Source organism: Aquarana catesbeiana, linkage group LG01, assembly GCF_042186555.1.
Source record: "Aquarana catesbeiana isolate 2022-GZ linkage group LG01, ASM4218655v1, whole genome shotgun sequence".
In the NCBI taxonomy this organism is placed as follows: Eukaryota; Metazoa; Chordata; class Amphibia; order Anura; family Ranidae; genus Aquarana; species Aquarana catesbeiana.
In genome coordinates, this window is record NC_133324.1 from 172108682 (window position 1) to 172131499 (window position 22818).

At 41.6% G+C, this 22818-nt stretch overlaps 1 protein-coding gene across 2 annotated transcripts in view; it reads right to left on the reverse strand.

Moving 5' to 3' along the window:
* The window catches only part of CHD1 (chromodomain helicase DNA binding protein 1), a 159700-nt gene that overhangs the window by 56571 nt on the left and 80311 nt on the right, over positions 1 to 22818 (reverse strand). For both annotated transcript variants that reach the window (XM_073624566.1, XM_073624565.1), the window contains 9 exons: positions 17755 to 17907; positions 17593 to 17664; positions 7957 to 8106; positions 5620 to 5768; positions 5119 to 5215; positions 4942 to 5037; positions 3407 to 3580; positions 2925 to 3088; positions 314 to 355 (listed from right to left, as the gene is read on the reverse strand). In XM_073624566.1, the coding sequence (XP_073480667.1) occupies positions 314 to 355; positions 2925 to 3088; positions 3407 to 3580; positions 4942 to 5037; positions 5119 to 5215; positions 5620 to 5768; positions 7957 to 8106; positions 17593 to 17664; positions 17755 to 17907 (1097 nt within the window). The remainder of the gene's footprint in view (positions 1 to 313; positions 356 to 2924; positions 3089 to 3406; positions 3581 to 4941; positions 5038 to 5118; positions 5216 to 5619; positions 5769 to 7956; positions 8107 to 17592; positions 17665 to 17754; positions 17908 to 22818) is intronic.

Here is a 22818-nt window from a genome sequence, read left to right on the forward strand (position 1 = left end):
GCCTGACCTTCACCCCCCTGGGTGGTGCACCCCACAGGTCCTTCAATGGCTCAACTTTCCCCAAGTGGACCTGCAGAGCACCCAGCCAGTGAGGTCACTGGATATGGAGTACAACAGACATAGCTGCCCACAGAATCAAACACCAATTGGCAACATTATAGGCCATCCCTGCCCTTGCAGGCGGGGGTACAGTCAGAGATACAGTAGGAATTGCTCTACGCTTATTCTATATGGTAAGCCTTTATTTTTAATCTTTGCATGAAAACAGCCGTCGTTAAACACAGTAAATACATGTGAAAATTTAACAATTTACCTTTCTAAAGGTCCACCAAACTTTTTATAACTTTTAATAAACCTAGAAGCACAAAAGAAAACAAATGTAAGTTCACACTAGGAGAAATGAATATTATGAACTTATTGAAAAACACAAAATACCTGTGCTCGTAATAAGGTGCATTATAAACAACAAAATAAAATAACCTAATAAAAGCAGCTAGCACAATTTCCTGGAAAAACAATAGTAACGGTATAAAATAAGTGCAGCGCTTATTCTGGTAGAAACTACATCCACCAAATAAAATAAATTGAATGCAGCGCTTTAGACATGAATAAAGTCAATAACATTAGGAAATATAAAAGTTAATTTGACAAGGAGCCAGTGATTTTTAATTCAGATGACAGGTGCCAATGAAGAACCACCACCACCGTTTCCAGCTTGATGGATATACAGTCATGGCCGAAATAGTTGGCACCCCAGAATTTTTTCCAGAAAATTAAGTATTTCTCACAGAAAAGTATTGCAGTAACATGTTTTGCTATACACGTTTATTCCCTTTGTGTGTATTGGAACAAAACAAAAAAAGGGAGGAAAAAAAAGCAAATTGGACATAATATCACACAAAATTCCAAAAATGGGCTGGTCAAAATTCTTGGCACCCTTTTAAAATTGTGGATAAATAAGATTGTTTCAAGCATGCTTGATGATCCTTTAAACTCACCTGGGGCAAGTAACAGGTGTGGGCAATATAAAAATCACACCTGAAAGCGGATAAAAAGGAGAGAAGTTCACTTAGTCTTTGCATTGTGTGTGTCTGTGTGTGCCACACTAAGCATGGACAAAAGAAAGAGGAGAATAGAACTGTCTGAGGACTTGAGAACCAAAATTGTGGAAAAATATCAACAATCTCAAGGTTACAAGTCCATCTCCAGAGATCTAGATTTGCCTTTGTCCACAGTGTGCAACATTATCAAGAAGTTTGCAACCCATGGCACTGTAGCTAATCTCTCTGGGCGTGGACGGAAGAGAAAAAAATAAGCAGCCCCAAACAAGTTCCAAATAAATTCAAGCTGTCCTGCAGGCTCAGGGAGCATCAGTGTCAGCACGAACTATCCGTCGACATTTAAATTAAATGAAACCCTATGGCAGGAGACCCAGGAGGACCCCACTGCTGACACAGACATAAAAAAGCAAGACTACAGTTGGCCAAAATGTACTTGAGTAAGCCAAAATTCTTCTGGGAAAACATCTAGTGGACAGATGAGACCAAGATAGAGCTTTTTGGTAAAGCACATCATTCTACTGTTTACCGAAAACAGAATGAGGCCTACAAAGAAAAGAACACAGTACCTACAGTGAAATATGGTGGAGGTTCAATGATGTTTTGGGCTTGTTTTGCTGCCTCTGGCACTGGGTGCCTTCAATGTGTGAAAGGCATCATGAAATCTGAGGATTACCAAAGGATTTTGGATCGCACTGTAGAGCCCAGTGTCAGAAAGCTGGGTTTTCATCCGAGATCTTGGGTCTTCCAACAGGACAATGACCCCAAACATACGTCAAATGGATGGCACCCATAAATGGATCTCAACAAAGTGCTGGAGAGTAAGGATGGGCTCCGGCGTGTTCGCATGCTGAACGTGCCGAGCCCACCAGGAAGTCAGCACGGCGCAGCGCTAATGACAGGTAGGGAGACATTTCCCGATCTCTGCAGCCACACATTGGGAAATGTCTCACTGATTGTGATTAGCGCTGCGCCGTGCCGACTTCCTGGCAGGCTCGGCACGTTCAGCATGCGAACACGCCGGAGCTCATCCTTACTGGAGAGTTCTAAAGTGGCAAGCAATGAGTCCAGATCTAAATCCCATTGAACACCTGTGGAGAGATCTTAAAATTGCTGTTGGGAAAAGGCGCCCTTCCAATAAGAGACCTGGACCAGTTTGCAAAGGAAGAGAGGTCCAAAATTCCGGGTGAGAGGTGTAAGAAGCTTATTGATGGTTATAGGAAGCGACTGATTTCAGTTATTTTTTCCAAAGGGTGTGTAACCAAATATTAAGTTAAGGGTGCCAAGAATTTTAACCAGCCCATTTTTTGGACTTGTGTGACATTATGTTCAATTTGCTTTTTTTGCTCCCCTTTTTTTTTTGTTCCAATACACACAAAGGGAATAAACATGTGTATAGCAAAACATGTGTTACTGCAATACGTTTCTGTGAAAAATATTTGATTTTCTGGAAAAATTTCTGGGGTGCCAACAATTTCGGCCAAGACTGTAGCTACCAGGAGACCCCAGGAGTTTGACAGCTTGAAGCTAACCAACAAATGCTTTACTGACTGCCTTTTGAGTAGCCTGACGTTTGGGGTCAGGGTCAGTGTGTGTTCCTTCTATCGGTGGTGGTTCTTCATTGGCACCTGTCACCTGGAAATATAATCACTGGCTCCTTGTCAAATTAACTTTTATATTTCCTAATGTTATGGACTTTATTCATGTCTAAAACACTGCAATCAATTTATTTTTTTTGGTGGATGTGGTTTCTACCAGAATAAGCGCTGCACTTATTTTATACTGCTAATATTAAGAACTTATTATGCGATGACATACATTTTACTCAAGAAGGAAAACTAAACTAATTTGGTTATGTAATTATACCTTCTTATTTCAGCATCACTAAAGCCTTTAATGTTCTCTCGTGGAATTGTTCTTGGCCGACCTCTTTTTTTGGGGCGTTTTCTGTCAGACCCTGAATCGCTGTCTTCAGATCCAGAGTACCTTCTATTTCGACTGCGTCTGCCTTCGCTTCCATTGAAACTAGCCTAAAATGGATAAAGTGACCATACAATGCAAAACTGTAGATACAAGCCTGTTAAAGCAGTGGTCATCAACCCTGTCCTCAGGGCCCACTAACAAGCCAGGTTTGCAAGATAACTGAAATACATCACAGGTGATATCATTTGCTGCTTAGTGATTGCAGTATTCTAGTCTGCAGCTCCACAAGGTAATACATAAAACATGGCCTGTTAATGGGCCCTGAGGACAGGGTTGATGACCACTGTGTTAAAGCATCAAGTTTGCAACAGTAGAAAGGGATGCCAAAGTATGCAAATGATTCTGCTAAAACAAATATATAGTACCTGTTTTGCACAATTGCGCATCCTTGGAAGAAGATAGATTTCTTGAAGCTCTTTCTGCCTTTCCTCTTCCTCCATTCTTCGTCTCTGGTCTGAAGGAATTAATTCCTCCCAGGATTTTGAATTGCGATCCGTTTCCACAATATCATCTTCCTCCATTGTAGCAAAGTTAGCAACCTTGTATAAAAAACACATAAAACACTTAAAGCGGAGTTCTGCCTGAAAAAAAAAAAAAAAAAGTCAGCAGCTACAAAATTACAGCTGCTGACTTTTAATACAAGGACACTCACCTGTCAAAGGGCACCTGCGCTGTCCTCACCCGAAGTTGACCCATCCCTCCGGGTGCAGGCGCCGGCATCTTCAGTAAGGGAAACAGGAAGTGAAGCCTTGTGGCTTCACAGCCTGTTTCCTACTGTGCATGTGCGAGTTGCGCTGCGGGTTCCGAATGGTCCCTGCTGTCTTCTGGGACCTATGCGTCCCCATCTTTCGCCGCAAGTGGGAGCAAATACCAGGATTTCACAGGTATCTGCTCCCCCTGAAAGGTGTCAAATGTGACACCAGATCAGCAAAAGTTCTATTTCTGGGTGGAACTCCGCTTTAATAGGAAAAATAAAAGGTGGTGGTGGGAAACATGTGTGAATTAACATTAAAATAATGTGGCATTAAATACCACCCTGCACCTGTCATACCTCTCAGAAAGGCACAAAATATATGTAGTATTAGTCTCGCCCACATGGCTAAGTCATTCATTTACGATCAGTGAATGGAAGTCATGGCTAACTACTTGTAGTTCTCAATTATCTGCGAGGGCAGTGCCGAGCATGCACATAGTTCATTTACATACCCTGCAGCATTCCAACTGACAGCTTGTACAGAAGTATGGCCTGAAAGCTGTTGGGCTTGTCTGCAAAAGTCAGACATTGCACTGGTGATCCACTTTTCACAGGTGCAATGCTTTGCAGGCTCATGCGGGGGGATAAAAAATAATAAAATGTGCATTTTTTTTTTTCACAGCAAAAATATGTGCATTTATTTTTTTTTCCCCAGTCATAAACTTACCCTTTAAGCGGATTGTAAACTTGTACATTTTTTTTAAATTAAAAAACATGTTAAACTTGCCTGCTCTGTGCAATGGTATTGCAATAAGCTGCCCCGAACCATCTCTTGTGGGGTTCCCTGCTCCTCCTCCCTTTCGAGTGCTCCCATAACAAGCTGCTCAATCCCAAGCTGGGCTGCGTGTGTCTATAGTCACACAGCGCAGCTCAGCTCCAACGCCTTCCTCACAAGATTTAATTAACAGCGGCTCCTGCTGTTGCCTCCACATACTGTGAGCTGTGCGTGTACTGCTGCTCTCGGGCACAGCGCTGGATCGAGATTGGACACAGGTAAGTATTTAGGGTAGGGTGGGGGGGTTTGGGGAGTTGACCATGGAAGGTTTTGTTTTTATCTTAATGCAAAGAATGCATTAGAGTAAAAAAAAAAATAAACCCCTTAAGCCTTTACAATCAACTTAAGGTAGTTATGCTAGAAGGCAATACCTTAAATTGTGAAAGCAGCTCATCTCCTACAGTCGTTGGTCCGCCTTCATTTTCGCGGGTTTCTGCTCTGTTCAAGATTTCTTCAATGTCCATTTCCTGTATTCAAAATGCACAGTCATTTATAACAAGACAAAAAGCTAAAAATCAGAAAACCTATATAGTTGGCTGCTTTTATACCTGGGGCTCCTCCTCTTCTCCTTCAGGTTCCTTGAATAATTCTTCAGCACCAAACTTTAAAATAGCAGAAAGCTCTTCTTTGTTAAAAGGAGTAGCGCTTTGAAAGGAGAAGACTTGTTAGCGCAAATTATCAACTAGCAGAATACACAAACAATGGCTTATTGTAGGGCTATGAAATAGAAATAAAGGTACAAATCTCGCGCTTGTGCTATGACTTGCTATGACTCAGATAGACAATGACTACATATATCCAAACAACAAATAGACCCTACAGGCCTTGCATGGAGGAAGCCCCACTTCCATACTCCTTTGAAGTTGGGGACCGGCCACGCACGTGTGGTCATTGGGTTAGGACACCAGCGGTCCTAGCAACCAATGACTGCAGTGGAGGAGGGAATCTGCGCTGGGGGCTGGCTGACATTTCCAGATAGGACTGTCACTTGGTCTGAGTGTGCACCATGATCCTCTATTTAGTGATGGCTGGCTTATGGCAACATATACCTAGAAGGTGTTGATCCGGTGTGTAAAACAGTTTTGCCGGTAGTGTCCATTCTTTGAATAACCAGATGATCCAACACCATTTTTTTCTTTGCTCTTTCAATAATTTCTTCCTCTACAGAGCTTTTGGTCACTAGCCGATAGATGTTTACCTAAACACAGCAAAACAAAATTAAAAAAAAAAAAAAAAAAAAAAAACTATACATTTTCTTTAAATGCTGTATTTAAAATGTTATCAGTTTATTTTTGGCATTCAAAATCAAGTATAGATGTGCAGGTCACCGACTTACTGTAAATAGACTCTTGCCCATCGGGAAATACTGACTCCTATAGAAGGATTAGACATGGGCAAACAAAAATGGGATTTTTTTGTTTACCTGTAAAATCGATTACATCACAGGACACAGAGTAGCTTTAGTTATCCTTACAAACTGTAATAAATCACATAAAGGTGATTGGACAATGGCAAAAAAGACAGGAATTCCCCTCCCCCATAGGAAACACTTGCGTTTTGTAGCAAGCCAAAGACCACAATACAGAGGGGAGGGGAGCGATCTCTGTCCTGTGATGTACGCCAAGAAATACATTTTACAGGAAAGCCAAAAATCCCATTTTCATTATCATACATCACAGGACAGAGTGGCTTTAGTAACGAGGGGAGGAGAACACATCAAGAAGCCAACAGGCCCCATAAGAGAACCAAACTAGAAACAAGAAAGAATCTCACGCAGCAGCCTGCAAAACACTGCCAACAAAGTTAGAGTCCTTAGGGGCTCTAACCACCTGGTAAAACTTTGTAGAAAAAAAAAAAAAAAAAAGAACCTGAAGACCAGTAGCAGCTTTGAAAACTTGAGCTACTGAAGCTTGATGATGGATAGCCCAGGAAGCACCTACAACTCCTGGTAGAATGGACCATCACTAAGAAAAGTGGAACTTACCCTTTCAAACTGTAAGCTTGAGAAATAAGTTGCCAAATCCACTGGAGATTGGTAGACTTGGTAGCTGAGTGACCTCTTTGATCCCTCAGAAAGTACAAAGAGTATCTGATTGTGGAATCGAGTCAACTTTCAGTAAATCCTGACACATCGGCAATTGAGGCAGAAAATTACCACTTAGTCCCAGGCCACTTTTCCTCATAATCGCCCCAAGGATGGATGGGGTGGGGGCACCAGGCTGTTCAGGTAATCAGCAGGGCTACCCAGGTGCACTCACGAGTCCAGTAGCAGAACCCCTTACACGGGGGGTCCAACTTTTCACCCATCATGGCGGGCTGTGCCCTGAGGGCCTCAGCTAGGGTTCACCGCTCTGGACCTTTATAATACTCTACTTAAAAACAGTTTGGAACTACATCATTGAGCAGGATACTGTAAATGCAGGGTCCAGTGCTGACCGGCAACATTTCAAGCCCTCCCCACATTGCATCCTGTGTCGCTGGGGGATTTCTCCTTTAGGTTAATTTCTATTTTAGACCAGCAAATAACCTGATTTGATTCCTCTTTTTACTATCTGCTCAAAATAGAACTTCCTTTTGGTGTTGGAGAAACATTAAAAATATTTTCCTAGCTCTGCCCATACCAACGGATAGGGTACTTATATACTTACTAGGTTACCCCATTGCACCTGGTACTCACCCATGTGTGGGTAAGTTTTAGTCCATGGGTACCTTACCCAGTAGATCATTGCCCACAGGATTTAGTGCCGATCGGCATCAACACAGACCACGGCCGTTCTTACATATGGGGTCGGGGTACCATTGCTATTGGCCATCTGGCCGTAGTGACTGATCCAGATGAAGGCCATCCCTTCCCTAGCAGGGTTGTTAAGAATAATCCAGGAAACCGGGAACTAAAAGAGATTTTCAGAGAGTCATCTGTAGGCAAATCCATCATCTAATGGTACTAGCTGCTTAGTTGAGCTGGGAGGGGTTATGCTTGGGTGGGGATTTCTGTCTTTTTTGCCCAGTGTACATTCACCTGAAGGTGGCAGAATAGCCAAATAGCCATGAATATGAAGTCCTGTGTGTCCTGTAATGTACTATTTAGAAAGATACAAACAAGTATTTTGGCAACTGTGTGTGTGTATTAGTGTGTGTTAGTGCGAGTTGGTGTGAGTGTGCGAGTTGGTGTGAGTGTGTATTGGAGCGAGTGAGTGTAAAACTCTAAAAGGAGCCAAGACCTACACTAATACAAAGTTAACAAACCTATTATCTTACTTCATGCATCCCATGCAGGTCACATGATTGGAAGATTAAAAATGCCACAGAAGACTATTAAAAAGCCCCGGTATTTACATCTTATAGCATGTATTAGAGCTCCAACATGAGCCTACAGATAAAGTTACCTGCTTCTTTTGTCCTATTCGATGAGCTCTGGCTTGAGCCTGCAAGTCATTCTGCGGATTCCAGTCTGAATCAAAAATGACAACTGTATCAGCCGAAGCCAAGTTTATGCCCAGGCCACCAGCTCTGGTAGAGAGGAGGAAGCAAAAGTCCTATCAAGTGAAAAGAGATTGTGGTTAGACAAATTAATGGCTTTTCTATTTACCACATGGACGCCTTAGTGCATAAAGCTGAAATCCAGGCAAATAACCACAGAACTACATAAAACAGAACTGTATTACACGACAAAAATTGTATTTGTCTTTTTTGTCCTGAAAATTTACACATCCCAGTCAGGGTGACACCCAGTTTTTGTTACAGTGATGCCCTCTCTCCACCTCCAGCCTGCTAAGAGGACAGTAAAAGAGAAGCAGCAGTAGACTGATGAAGTCATCTCTCTGCTCACTCCTATTAGCATGCTCCTTTTCAGCACATTTGCAAGTGCACATGACTAGCTACCAGTGCTGTTCCTTCCTCTCCCAGTCTTGGCTCTACAGTACAGAGGAGGCAGATATCAAAATCAAATTTAGGCTTTTACACTAGTTAATATACCAAACATTTAGGCCTTGTTCACACCTTTGAGTTATGTGCATTTAAAAGTACATAAAAACATGTATGTCATAAAAATGCATTAAATCCAATGAGGCTGCTCATATCTATGCGCTGGTAAAAATGAGGGATGTCTTTTCTGTGCATTTTCATTTGCTGTGATTGCCAAAAGAATAATGAAAGTACAGCAAAAAGCGCACAACACATGTTAAAAATTGCCAAAAAACAAAACAAAAAAACAAAACAAACAAAAACCAGACATGAATAGATGCGAACCTGGCTTTAGGGCTAATTCACACAGGCATAGAGGTCCATACAACGTGTTTGTGTGCCCAGGACTGACAGATGTTAGATGTTAATGGCCTGGGGGAGGCAGCTATTAAAATCAATAACAGGAGCGGATGTGCGATTTTTCCTGCACTTTTGAGTGTTTATATCTGTACAGGGACAGCCCTGAATGCAGTCTATCTGCACCCAGTGCTGTGCATCTGTCCCTGAATGGATACAAGTGCTTGAATGAATGGGAAAATCTGTACAGCTCCTGCAATTATCAGCTTGCGATATCATTTTTAATAGGCTGCTGCTGGCATCTGCACATATCTGCAACTCCCAGGTGCATGAAAACACAACCTTTGCACCTGTGTAAAAGCCATAATGATTAAAGCAGTATACAATTCTTCGATTAGGTGGTTGCATTAGATTTTTTTAGGCTCTCTTTCCTTTATTTACACCTGGTGATCTGGTCAGCGAGTCTGTTTTTGAAAAAGAACCAGGTCCCTTGCATATGTAGCAGTTAGAGAGGTGAGACAAACAATTTAAAAACATGGGTGCTTACAAAGATCAGCTTTTATGTAAAATCGTTATCCCAGAAATAAGAAAACTGTTGCTGTAACTGCTTATAAAGTGTTAGCTGTAGATTGGCTTCAATTTATTTAGTGTATCTAAATCTGCTAGTGCATCCAACACTCCCCTCTCCCCAGACTGACGAAGCTGCTGTCCAAAACGTGTATGTTGTGCTGCTTCATCCAGAGTGGGGGCATACTAATACAGGAGGTATGTTACTGGCCAGATCACCAGGTGAAAATTGAGAGGAAAAAAGTAAAAAAAGAAAAAGAAAAACAAATGCAGCCACTACAGCTACAGTATCTCACAAGAGTGAGTACACCCCTCACATTTTTGTAAATATTTTATTCTATCTTTTCATGTGACAACACTGAAGAAATGACACTTTGCTACAATGTAAAGTAGCGAGTGTACAGCTTGTATAACAGTGTAAATTTACTGTCCCCTAAAATAACTCAACACACAGTCATTAATGTCTAAACCGCTGGCAACAAAAGCGAGTACATCCCTAAGTGAAAATGTCCAAATTGGGCACAAATTGTCAATATTGTGTGGCCATCATTTTCCAGCACTGCCTTAAACCTCTTGGGCATGGAGTTCACCAGAGCTTCACAGGTTACCACTGGAGTCCTCTTCCACTTCTCCATGACGACATAACAGAGCTGGTGGATGTCAGAGACCTTGCGCTCCTCCACCTTCCATTTGAGGATGCTCTAAGGATGCTCAATAGAGTTTAGGTCTTTAGACATGCTTGGCCAGTCCATCACATTTACCTTCAGCTTCTTTAGCAAGGCAGTGATCATCTTGGAGGTGCGTTTGGGGTTATCATCATGTTGGAATACTGCCCTGCGGCCCAGTCTCCGAAGGGAGGGGGATCATGCTCTGCTTCAGTATGTCACAGTACATGTTGGCCTTCATGGTTCCCTCAATGAAATGTAGCTCCCCAGTGCTGGCAGTACTCATGCAGCCCCAGACCATGACACTCCCACCACCATGCTTGACTGAAGGCCAGACACACTTTTCTTTGTACTCCTCACCTGGTTTCCACCACACACGCTTGACACCATCTGAACTAAATACGTTTATCTTGGTCTCATCAGACCACGGGACATGGTTACAGTAATCCATGTCCTTGGTCTGCTTGTCTTCAGTAAACTGTTTGTGGGCTTTCTTGCGCATCATCTTTAGCAGAGGATTCCTTCTGGGATGACAGCCAGGCAGACTAATTTGATACAGTGTGCGGCGTATGGTCTGAGCACTGACAGGCTGACCCCCCCACCCCTTCAACCTCTGCAGCAATGCTGGCAGCACTCATACATCCGTTTCCCAATACAACCTCTGGATATGACTCAACTTGAGCACGAGCACTCAACTTCTTTGGTCAACCATGGCGAGGTCTGATCTGAGTGGAAGCTGTCCGGTTAAACCGCTGTATGGTCTTGGCAACCGTGCTGCAGCTCAGTTTCAGGGTCTTGGCAATCTTCTTATAGCCTAGGGCCCTAGGTCATAATTATGTAGAGAAACTTTTTTTTCAGATTCTCACAGACTTCTTTGCCATGTGCGCACCTCCAAGATGATCACTGCCTTGCTAAAGAAGCTGAAGGTAAATGTGATGGACTGGCCAAGCATGTCTAAAGACCTAAACCCTATTGAGCATCTGTAGAGCTTCCTCAAATGGAAGGTGGAGGAGCACAAGGTATCCAACATCCACCAGCTCTGTGAAGTAGTCATGGAGAAGTGGAAGAGGCACTCTGTGGCAACCTGTGAAGCCCTGGTGAACTCCATGCCCAAGAGGTTTAAGGCAGTGCTGGAAAATAATGATAGCCACACAATATTGACAATTTGGGCCCAATTTGGACATTTTCTCTTAGGGGTGTACTGAGGGGACAGCAAATTTACACTGTTATACAAGCTGTACACTCACTACTTTACATTGTAGCAAAGTGTCATTTCTTCAGTGTTGCCACATGAAAAGATATAATAAAATATTTAAAAAATGGGAGGGGTGTACTCACTTTTGTGAGATACTGTAATATTCGGTAAGCTGCAATATATTACATGTTTGGTTTTGAGTTTAATACTGCTTTAAGACTGCAAAGTAGCATTGGTTTGTGTAAAATCCCTTTAGAGTTCAGCTTTCTTAAAAATAGATAAATTGATAATCTACAGCAAATTAAATATTTACAGATAGAAAAAGGTAGCAGGATGTTTGTAATCACCGTAAAATCTTTTTCTTAGTCCACTGAGACATATCTAGATAATTAAGAAACAGAGATTAATATATAAGGGCTGGGAGCTGTCCCTCAATGGATTTTAGCAGTAGTACAAAAAAATGGACATCTTCAGAATCATAACCCTTGGGTTATGCTGGCACTTTGAGAAAGTATGAACAGAAGACCAAGTGCCGACTTTGCAGAGCCACAAAATGGATGTCCAATGGTGAAGAAACACTGACAGATCTGGTGGAGTGGGTGTTTATACTGGAAGGAGAGAACCCTTTCCTGGAGGGCATAAACCCTAGAAATTAGATGCCAAAGCCATTTAGCTATGGTGAAAGAGGAGAGGAGGCATGCTTCTTGCATTCTTAGAATAAATGGCAGGCAGAAGTGCGTCAGCCAGAAGGTGTCAACACCTATTTCAACAACCAAGCAACATTATCATCCTTTGCCAGTGGTGGAGGTTTTGTTTTCTCTTTCACGGTTAACCTCTTTTTTGTATGCTGACTGTGTATTACTTATTTTGCTGGAAAATGTAATAAAAATTCAAAAAGAGGTAGATGAGGAAACACCCTGGCAAGTTTGAGACTAAGAAAACCAAGGCTAGACACCATGCTAGGAGAAAGAACAGAGTTCTCCCAATTTATGGGTGAAATGTACTGCCTCGATTAGAAAGGACAGAGTTTGCCTTATGTGTGGGTGAAGCAACCACTGCCTGAAATTTGGCTGACTGAATTTTTTTCTAGGTAAAGGAGGTAATCCGATGAGTCCTCCAGTGGATCTCTGCCAGAAAGATATTCGGAATCTCTGCTCTGATCTGGCATATGGAAGAAAATGTTTCTGCTGTAAAAGAAAAAGTAGTGTCCAAGGAAGAAAAAGGAGGGGTGTCCGAAAACCACCACCAAAGCAATTCTGATCTGCATCTGTGCAAAATGCAGGAGACGCAAGTCTTTCTTGCCACAAACTCAACCATGCACAATAAATTTGGTCCCTTATAGCAGCGTTTCTCAACTCCAGCCCTCAAGGCGCCCCAACAGGTCATGTTTTCAGGCTCTCCATTATTTTGTACACGTGATTTGATCAGTTTCACTGCCTTAGTAATTACCACAGCCATTTCATCTAGGGGGAAATACTGAAAACACGATCTGTTTGGGTGCCTTGAGGACTGGCGTTGAGAAACGCTGCCTTATTAGGTTGGTTGCCCACAGTCATGGGGCCATCGCCTTTTCCACCTATTGTCAGATATATTGGAAATCAGAAAAAGTGGTGCCTTTATTAAACACAGTCAAAACACTCTCCAGAAAAATCATTACCAGCTAGGAAGCACCAGGAGGGATGCAGGTTATGGAAAGTGACTACCATCATTGCAGGCAAGAAAGCTAGGCACACCAGGGATGTGAATGATGCTCAGCAGTCTCCTTGTAACAAGGCTGTCTGAAATGCTGTGTGAAATATTGCTTCACTGGAGCTTAAGCAGAGAAATAATCCACAGAGGCGTTTGCAAGCATACGAATGTGTATGCTTCCTTTTCACGGTGCTGCATCAAGCCGAAAGAAAAAAGATAGTGGCAGGAAAATTAAAATGTCAGCCCCACAAAACTGAATAGAAAAGAGAATTCCAAAATCAAGCGCTGAGAAATGGAAGAGGTCTAAATCCTTAACAGAACTCAGCGAAATACAGCCTAATCCATGAAGTCAGACATACACAGCCTCAGTGAAATAACAGAAAAAACCCTCAAGACAGCCTATAACCTGCTAGCTACTCACAAGAAGTGTGTGTTCAGAGATAAGGAACAGACAAACTGCCACAGCTCTGGTCCCAATAACTTGGCGAAGAATCCCCAGATAAAATGGCCTTATCTGAAAGCAGAGTATTGCACTAACTGGAACACAGGTGGGTTGTCGCTACCAAATTCATAACCATAGCAGAGAGAACACCAGTATACTTAATGAATGGGAAAAGCCTGCACTCGATGGCTAACTGGAGAGATTTAACCCTTTCACTGCCAGGGCTGTACAGAAGTGCCTGCAGGTGGCCAGGTCAGTACGGTGTAAGGACCTAATTTCTCCTATAAGCTTATGGTCACTTCAATGACCATAAGCTTATATCAGAATCATTTAGCAGACTGAAGTTGGTGCTTGGGGGGCTTTAGTAAATGTGTTTACTAAGCTCCCCCTTGGAAAAGAGGGCACATGCAGTGATCACTACTGATCGCTTCTATGTGCCCACTGACAGCTGATATATTGTAATCGCGAGTGTTGCAATGTATCAGACTGTCATTTTCTGAATGAATGGAATCTCTATACCGATTCTCATTCATTCAAGTAAAGTGCTGCAGAGAAAAAAGGGACTGTCTTCAGTCCTTTTCTCTGTCTCAAATAAAAGGAGGAGATATGGGGGTCTGTTTAGTAGAGGTCGACCGATATGGGTTTTTCTCTGGCCGATGCCGATATTTAGAAATCGCGGTGGCCAATGGCCGATATGTGATGCCGATTTTTTTGGGCCGATATATTAGGCCGATTTTTTTTTTTTTTTTTCCCCTTCATCTCGTAAAATCTAACAGTTAGACCCCTTTCACACTGGGGCATTTTTCAGGCGCTTTTGGGCTAAAAATAGCACCTGTAAAACGGCTCCCCTGCAGTCACTCGGGCTTTCACATTGAGGCAATGCGCTGGCAGAATGTTAAAAAAAAGTCGTGCAAGCGGCATCTTTGGAGCGGTGTATACCGCTCCTCCACCACTCCTGCCCATTGAAATGAATGCGCACCGCTGCCGAAGCGCCTGCAAAGCGTTTCGGCAGCGGCGCATTTAACCCCTTCCTCGGCTGCTAGCTGGGTTATAAGCGCCCTGCTAGCAGCCGAATAGCGCCGCTAAAATGATGGTAAAGCGCCGCTAAAACTAGCAGCGTTTTACCGTCAACGCATGCCTGCTCCAGCGTGAAAGCAACCTTAAATGATACAGAAAAGTTTTTACATTTAAACATTTATTAAACAAAACAAACCAGTTCACTTGTATGTAGAATTTAGATTAAAAAAAAAAAAAAAAAAAAAAACTATATCTTAAATACACAAAAACAGGTAATCAAAACTTTTGGATGAAAAAAAATGGGCTAACTTTACTGCTTAGTTTTTTTTAAAATTTATTAGTGTATTTTTTCAAAAAATATTGCGTTTGAAAGACCGCTGCGCAAATACCGTAAAAATCATAAAATATTGCAACAACCGCTATTTTATTCCCTAGGGTCTCTGCTAAAAAAATATATATATAATGTTTGGGGGTTCTAAGTGATTTTCTAGCAGAAAATACAGGATTTTTACTTGTAAGCAACAAATGTCAGAAAAGATTTAGTCTTTAAATGGTTAAACTGAGAGCTTCTACACACAGAGCTCAGTTCATTCATAAGTGTAAACATTGTATCCTTCAGGTTCTTTTTATCAGATTTGGCAGGCTGCCCAGAGGAGGGGAGAAGTCTCTTCACAGAAGTTTTCAGGCAACTTGTATTGACTTCTATTACAGAAGTCATTTGCAAGTTCGCTGATATCGGCCTTTTTTATCAGCACAAATATCGGCCGATATATCGGTCGACCTCTACTGTTTAGACCTCTAATATCTCACCAAAGACACCCCCCCCCAAAAAAAAATTTAAATGACTGTAAAAAAAAAAAAAAAAAAAAAGTAAGACCACCTCCCCACCCCCCAGGTCCGCCCGCAATTACCCCTCCACAGTGGCAGTCACCCCCCCCCCCCACGGATACCTCAGCTTTCCTCCTGGCCAACCTGATCTGTCCTGATTGGCCAAGAGGAGAAGCCGGAAGACATGTGGCTTGGAAAAAGAAAAAAAAAAACCTCATACACACGTATGAGTCCGGCGCCCTGCAGGGGAGCGGCGCACCAGTACCCCCTAATGGACTGACCGCTCCTGGTAAGACTCCTTTCAGATGGAGCGGACTCTGAAAAAGCAGATCCGCTTGCTCACAGGGGATCTGTCTGATCCCCGCTGAGCAGGCGGATGACAGGTCTGTGTCCGCTCCACTGATGCAGAGCGGACACGAACACAGCTCGCTAGACGGCTGGGGAACGGAATCCGCATCCATTGGCTTTTAGCAGACTGGATCAGATGCAGGAGGGTGTAAACGGACACATGTCCATTTACATCAGTCTCTCTATAGAGAACAATGGGTGGTCCTATTGGGCCCACCTGAAAAATGGACAGGCAGACCCAATCGGTGTGCTTGCGTGAAAGGGGCCTAAGGCCTTGTTCATACAGGGCATACACAGCGTACTTTTACAGGGATGCACAGGTGTTCCGTGCATCTGTGCAGACAGTCCCATTGATGTCATTAGGGATGCAGCACCTGCACGAACAGAGCCGCTGCTCCCAATTTTACATCCATGTAGGTCCGAATGCATGTCCCTGTGCTCCCACTGCCTGCGTTCGGGGTTATGTACCCACACGGATGTCAGATTGGGAACAGCAGCTATGTCTGTGCAGCCGTTGCATCCCAATTTACATAAATGGGACTGCCTGTACGGGGATGCACGGAACACCTGTGCGGGTAAACATGGCCCCCCATGGGCGTACACTTTAGTATGTCACATGTGAACGAGGCTTTAGTACTAATTTAGCAGGAATTTTGTAAATTACATTGTGTTTGTGCGCAATATTAATGATTTAATGTATTTTTAGTGAAAACAGCGATATGATGAACATTTGCGCAATTATTGCGGGGCCCAAAAAAAAATCAGTAGCACTTTTTTTATTCTACTGGCCATGTGCTTTTAGAAAATGTCTAGTTTGAGGGGTCTTTTCAAATTCTGAAAGCTGTAAGTGAAAAATAAAAACCTCAAGATTTTTAGAGAAATTTTTGGGTACGTTCGATTTTCACCATTTTGCAAAAAAGGCACAATGTAAAAATTAAAACTTTTTATTAACTCCATACAGGTTAGGCTTTTATATTTAGTAGGGATTTAGCAAGAATTTTGTAAAAATTAGGTGTGTTATCTGCGAATAATGGTTTTAGTGTATTTTTTGCCAATATATTGGTTCGATAAACATTTGCGCAAATACCACAAGGTCTAAAAAATCCGTAGCACCTTCTTTAGTCTAGAGGTCATATGCTTTTTAGAAAACATATGGTTTTGGGGGTCTTTCACAAATTCTGAAAGCTGTAAGGGAAAAATTAAAACCTTCGGATTTATTGGGAAATTTGGATATTTATACCTTTGTGTCTGTTCAATTTTCAACATTTCGCAAAAAGGCGCAATTTAAAAGTTACAAATATTTATTCACTCAATACAGGTTAAGCTTTTATATTTAGTAGGAATTTTGTAAAATTTGCTGTGTTTTTATCTGCCAATAATGGTTTCAGTGTCATTTTTGCAAATACATTGGTTTGATAAACATTTGCGCAAATACCGCGGGGTCTAAAAAAAAATCAGTAGCACCTTTTTATTCTAGAGGTCATATGCTTTCAGAAATCATATGGTTGGGGGGGGGTTTAGGGGTCACAAATTCTGAAAGCTATAAGTGAAACATAAAAAAAACAAAAGGAAAAATTGCAAAAATGGTCTGGCCACCTGAGAGCACAAAATGGAGCACAAGGCCTGGCAGGGAAAGGGTTAAAGGAATTCCAATATTCAGCCTGAATCTACTTGTAGCCATAGATAGTAGAAATCTACCAAGGTTAAAGAAATATAGTACACTAAATGAAATATTTTTCTAAGGATACTAAAGCACAACTGGGTAGGTGTAAGTTGAGGAGTTATAGTTTAAGGTGGGCTGGCTGTCAGTATTCTATGTGTCTAGTGTGTTTTTCTCAAGTAGGAGGAAGTATGAACTGTAGATTGCTTAAATAAAATAAAGTTGTGTCCCTCTATGGACAACAGATTAACTACCCATATTAATAACATGATAGAGAGCCTCTTCAACAAAAGAGTGCCCCTTACAAAACACTATTTGCAAAAAGTAATTTACTGTGGACACAAACATTACCTCTGAGCCTTCAGCATTAAAATGATCAAGTGCTTGCTTTCTTATTTCTCCTTTGATGGACCCATCTAACCTCTAGAAGAGAAACATTTTCAGAAACTGATAAAAAATGACTTGACATGTGCATTTGACTTTTCATCACAGAAGTACTCAATAACTACTAACCTGAAAAGGAAACAGTCGAGACTTTAAATAGTCTGCAAGGATGTCCAGCATCCGCACCATTTGAGAAAAGATCAAGACTCGATTACCACGTTCACGTAAACGTATTAACAATTTGTCCAACAGAATAAGTTTCCCACTGCTCCGAATTAAGTGCTTTACAGGATAAAGGGTAACAAAACAGAAATATTACATTAAGAAACGCAAGCAATTCTTTTCATCCCTCGCACAGAATAAACTAGAGGTAGCATTCTGCTGGAAAATGGAGCCCAAAGATTACTGGTAGACCATATGAATAAAAATTAAACTTACCTGGTGTTACTGTGATTATAACACTTATTTTCCACTACTTATAAGTACTAAATAATTGCATTGTTGTGCATAGAGCAAAATTAATTTATTGGAATTTATTGAAAATGTGGACACCAGTAAACAAAAAAAAAACTGTGGGCAGCATAGTATAAAACTTTGTACTCTCAGCATGACTTAGTTCTGTGAAAAATAAATTCCAAGAGTGTGATCAGAGAGAGAGGTGGGACTGTGTCCTTCAATGAACGCAAAAAAAAAAAAAAAAAGAGGAATTTTAATTTACCCAGGATATGACATTTACGAATTACAGTACAAGACACCGGCAGAATAGCCATACATCATGATTTATATAGGCATGCGCATTCAGGTTATCAGACTCCGGAAAAGTTTTGGAGGACATGACCCTTGGGCAACCTCCCCTATATCCCTACTCTGAAACCAATATACAGTAAACCAAAGAATGGGAGGGAGGGTGGCCTGCATCCTGTACTGTGCTCCAATATATTGAATTTACAAGCAAGTCAAAATTCCTCTACTCTTTATCATACAGTATAGACCACCAGTCTTTGAGACAACCCAGGTAGGTGGGAAGACACAAACTGAGGGTGCGGAGAGCAGAATTCTAGCTGGGGGGGTGTTGACGCCTAGAAGTAACAAAGGAGGGACAAGCTTTTCTGGACTGAGCTCTAGGTTTCTTCTGCTGAGGTACTCTTGCCCCCCCGCTGACATCCTTGAAAAGGGTGTCCAGGGAAGCTCTGAAGAGATGATGTCCCTCAAAGGGCATGCACAGTAGGCGCTGTGTCCTCCTCAGGTTCACTGGCAGGAGAATCAGAGGTTGCCAGTCTTGTATCCCATAACATATCTATGCAGTAAGTAAAGCTGCAAGGGATCAGCTGGGAAAAAAAAAAGAATTTCTCCTTATTAGCTTAGCCCAGTAAGCAAGAGTTTGGCATGCTAGCATCACAGCCAGAACAGGCAGCAATGAAGGGTCTGCAGGAAAAAAACAAGGTAATTGAAAAGGGCCTCCAAATCACTTGTTGATGGGGTATTTAAACAGGCACAGGACTGAAAGCATTTTAGGTGGGATAAATTCCAGTATCTGTAAAGGAGAAGTGGAAACAGGCGCACTGAAAAAATCTTGGTGGATAGGGAAATTTTTAAGGAGGCAAGGCTGAAACTGCACTGGTAGAAGAATACTCATTGAGTTTTAAAAGGATGCAAGCCATTTTAATAAGAGCCAAGATGGTGTATAAGTGGGTGGCTTGTAAATCCTCAGGACTTGAGAGTCAACATCAGATAGAGTCTCGAAGGCCACCAGCAGATTCAAATAGGATTTTTTCATCATACTTGCCTGTAAAATCCTTTTTTTAATACTATATGGGACACAGAGTTAGGCTAATATTCATTACCTACTGGGTTATACTTCATCTCCAGGTGAATGAACACTGGTAGACCAAAGGTCTTTAGACAGGAAGTGATCCCCTATATAACCCCTCCCATACAGGAAGTACTTCAGTTTTGTAGCAAGCACTGAATCCTCAAAAAAGAGGGGAGGGACCTCTGTGTCTCATGATGTACTCAAAGAAAAAAGGATTTTACAGGTAAGTATGACGAAAAAATCCCATTTTCTTTTTCATACATCATGGGACACAGGCTAATATTCATTACCTACTGGGATGTCCCAGAGTAATAGCCTTGAGGGGAGGGAGACACCCTGCTAAAAAATAGCCAGACTTAATATGGCAGCCCGCAGTATAATGCAGACGAAAGCTGAATCCTCGGCTGCTCGAACATCCACTTGATAAAAGGGCCTCGGGAGTTGGCCATATAGCGATGAAATGATGCCCTTTTTCTCAGTTGCCACTGGTATTGAGGTTAAGAGTGCCATTGGTTTTACTGCTATCTTTTCCCCCTTAAACTGACATTGTACCGCATGTCATAATTGTATTTAAAAAAATTACTATGAGGCAGTTGAAAAGATTCTTACAAATCCTGAAAGGAATGTAGAACATTATGTGAGTAAAGCAGAGCTATATTTTGAAGCCCTTTAGAGCGCCAGCATTCAAACCCCTCCAATTTACCTAGTTCTTTATAATGCCTATTCCCCCAAAGTGTAGAATACTCCGAGGGCCCTTCATATTTCATTATACTCATTTCCTTCCAGACTCTATTCATAAGTGACAGTGTTGGACCTTTACAGGTATCGGCCAAGGCTTCAGATTCCAGCTGAGCCAAAAGATTGTAACTAGAATTCTTACCTAGCAATAGAGCCTGTATGGGATCCTCCCAATTTACAGCACCCCAGCCGGCATAATGCTGAAGTTGGCTATGAAATTAAGTCTCGGCTGAGGCACAGCCAGTCCACCCCCATCCCTAGCTCACTGGAGGATTGATAGCTTTATCTTGGGATTTTTTCCCAAGACAGTCCTGGAAGCAAGACCTCCCCATGTTGTTTGTATACTTCTTATGGTAAACCACAAGTACCTGGGGCCTTATTGTTTGGGGATTCTGCCACTGCCCTGACAAGTTCCTCTAATGTCAATGGGGTATTAAGTTCCTGTAAGTTACCAAGAGAGGGGGGTTTTAGAGGGTCTAAAAATTCCTTAAGACTTGTTTTAGAGTATTTAACTTTATTTTGATATAAAATTGCTATAATAAGATTGCAGTATTTCATTTTGTTCATAAGAAATATCTCCCCCTGCTGTACGAATAGAGGAAATTAATTTAGTATTTTCTTGAGACTGCTATTACGGATAGCATTCTACCTGTTCTTTCCCCCTCCTCAAAACTGCGACATCTGGACAAAAAGCCAGATCGTGCAGCTTTGTTTATCATTGCCTGTCTATACCATAATTGTGCATCCCTCCAGACCCCTCTATTAGAGGTGGTAGGATCCTTAATATACTGATCTTCTTTCTGCTGCACATCGGCTGCTAACAGGGATTCCCGTTACCTACTAGTTTTTTTTATAAACACTTATGGCTTTAAGCAGAGTTCCCCTTAATATAAAGCTTTCATGGTATCCCATACCACCTGAGGTGAAGCTGAGTTATTTATATTGAAAAATTTGAGTAAGGCCTGACTCGTTGAGTCCCCCTGGGGCAAAACTTTAAACCAAAAAGCAGGAACCTGCCAGCTAGTCCTAATTCTGGGCTTTATTTTATTTAGTGTTTCTACTATAGGTGAATGTTCTGATAAACCTCTAGTTAAGTATTGAATATTAGAAACCCAGGGATGTGTCTATTATTGATAAGGTCTGGTAGGTGCTAGAACAGAAATATTCCTTAGAAAATGGGTTCTTAAGATGCCATATATCCTGTAGTCCCAGTTCCCGAATAGAACTATGAAAAAGTAGTATCTACATTAGGGCCTACTGGGTATCTATGCATGCTGGGATTACATACATTATTAAAATCCCCTATAATCAGAAAGGGGATCCCTGGGTTATCTGCCATTAACATACCTGTCGCATTACTTCACTATTATATGGTGGAGGGATATAGATAGACCACAAAATACATTGCGTAGAGAATAATGCACATACCAACAAGACAAACCTGCCCGGTGAATCCAGCATTACTTGCCTGCAGGAAAACTGAAGCTTAGAAAAAATTAATATACTTGCTCCTCTTGCATATGCTGAGTATTCAGAATGATATTGGATAAGGTACCTTTTATTCTGTAATAAGCTAACAGTAGCCTTAGTTAAGCGTTTCCTGCAGGCAAGCAATAAGGGGTTCATGCTAAGACAATTTAATAAACAATGCACGTTTCTTAATAGGGTTCTTGATCCCTCTAATATTGCATGACCATATTACAATCTCAGTAGCCATTATTAGCTTTATATATATGGTCAACTGCAAATATTAAGCCAATACTCCCCAAAAAGGCGGTTAAAAAAAAAAAAAAAAAAAAATGAATATCATCCCCTCCTTTACATACCCACCACACACACACACAGGCTTCTGGATGCCAAACACATTCCCATAGGAAGATGTAAAAAAAGGGAGAAGAAAAAAAAATCCATCTAGGCTTGAGCCTGGGCATATAGTCCACCAGTGCAGGAGTTTTTTTGTTGTTTATATCTGTGTATAGCTGTAACCAGCTTGTACAGTTAGCATCCGTGCAAACCAAAGAAAGCTGCCTATAGGAGAGAAGAGGAATGAGGGGAGAAGAAAAAAAAAAAAAAAAAAAAGGGGGGAAAAGAAACATTTCCTAATCGTCTCATTATTTCATATTTATCGCATCTTAAATGATTATTCCTTTTCTTCTTTCTTAAACTGTTCCATTTCTTTGCATAACATGAGTGCTGCTGATATGCGATGACAAATGTTGCTCATTATTATCAAGCCATGATGCTGCCGCCTTAGAATAATCAAAAAAAAGGTTCTCCCCTAGCTATGATCCTTAGTTTGGCAGGATAAAGCATAGCATATTGAACTTGGATATCACGGAGGCGTCTTAACATCTATAAATTGGGCTCTTTGCTTTTGAACCTCAGCGGAATAATCCGTAAAGAAATCTTTGATCCATTAACTTCAATATTTCCCTTAATACGGGCCAATTATAGAATTTTGTCTCCATCCCTGTAATGGAGCATTTTCAGAATAAACTGCCTAGGATATTTGCCTGGAAGTGGGGATCTAGCAGGGATATGGTGTACTCTTTCCTCGGCAAAAAAAAGGAGTAAAGTTTTGTTTATCAAATACTTCCAACAACCATTGTTCAATAAATTCAGTGGGCTTCCCCCCTTCCAGG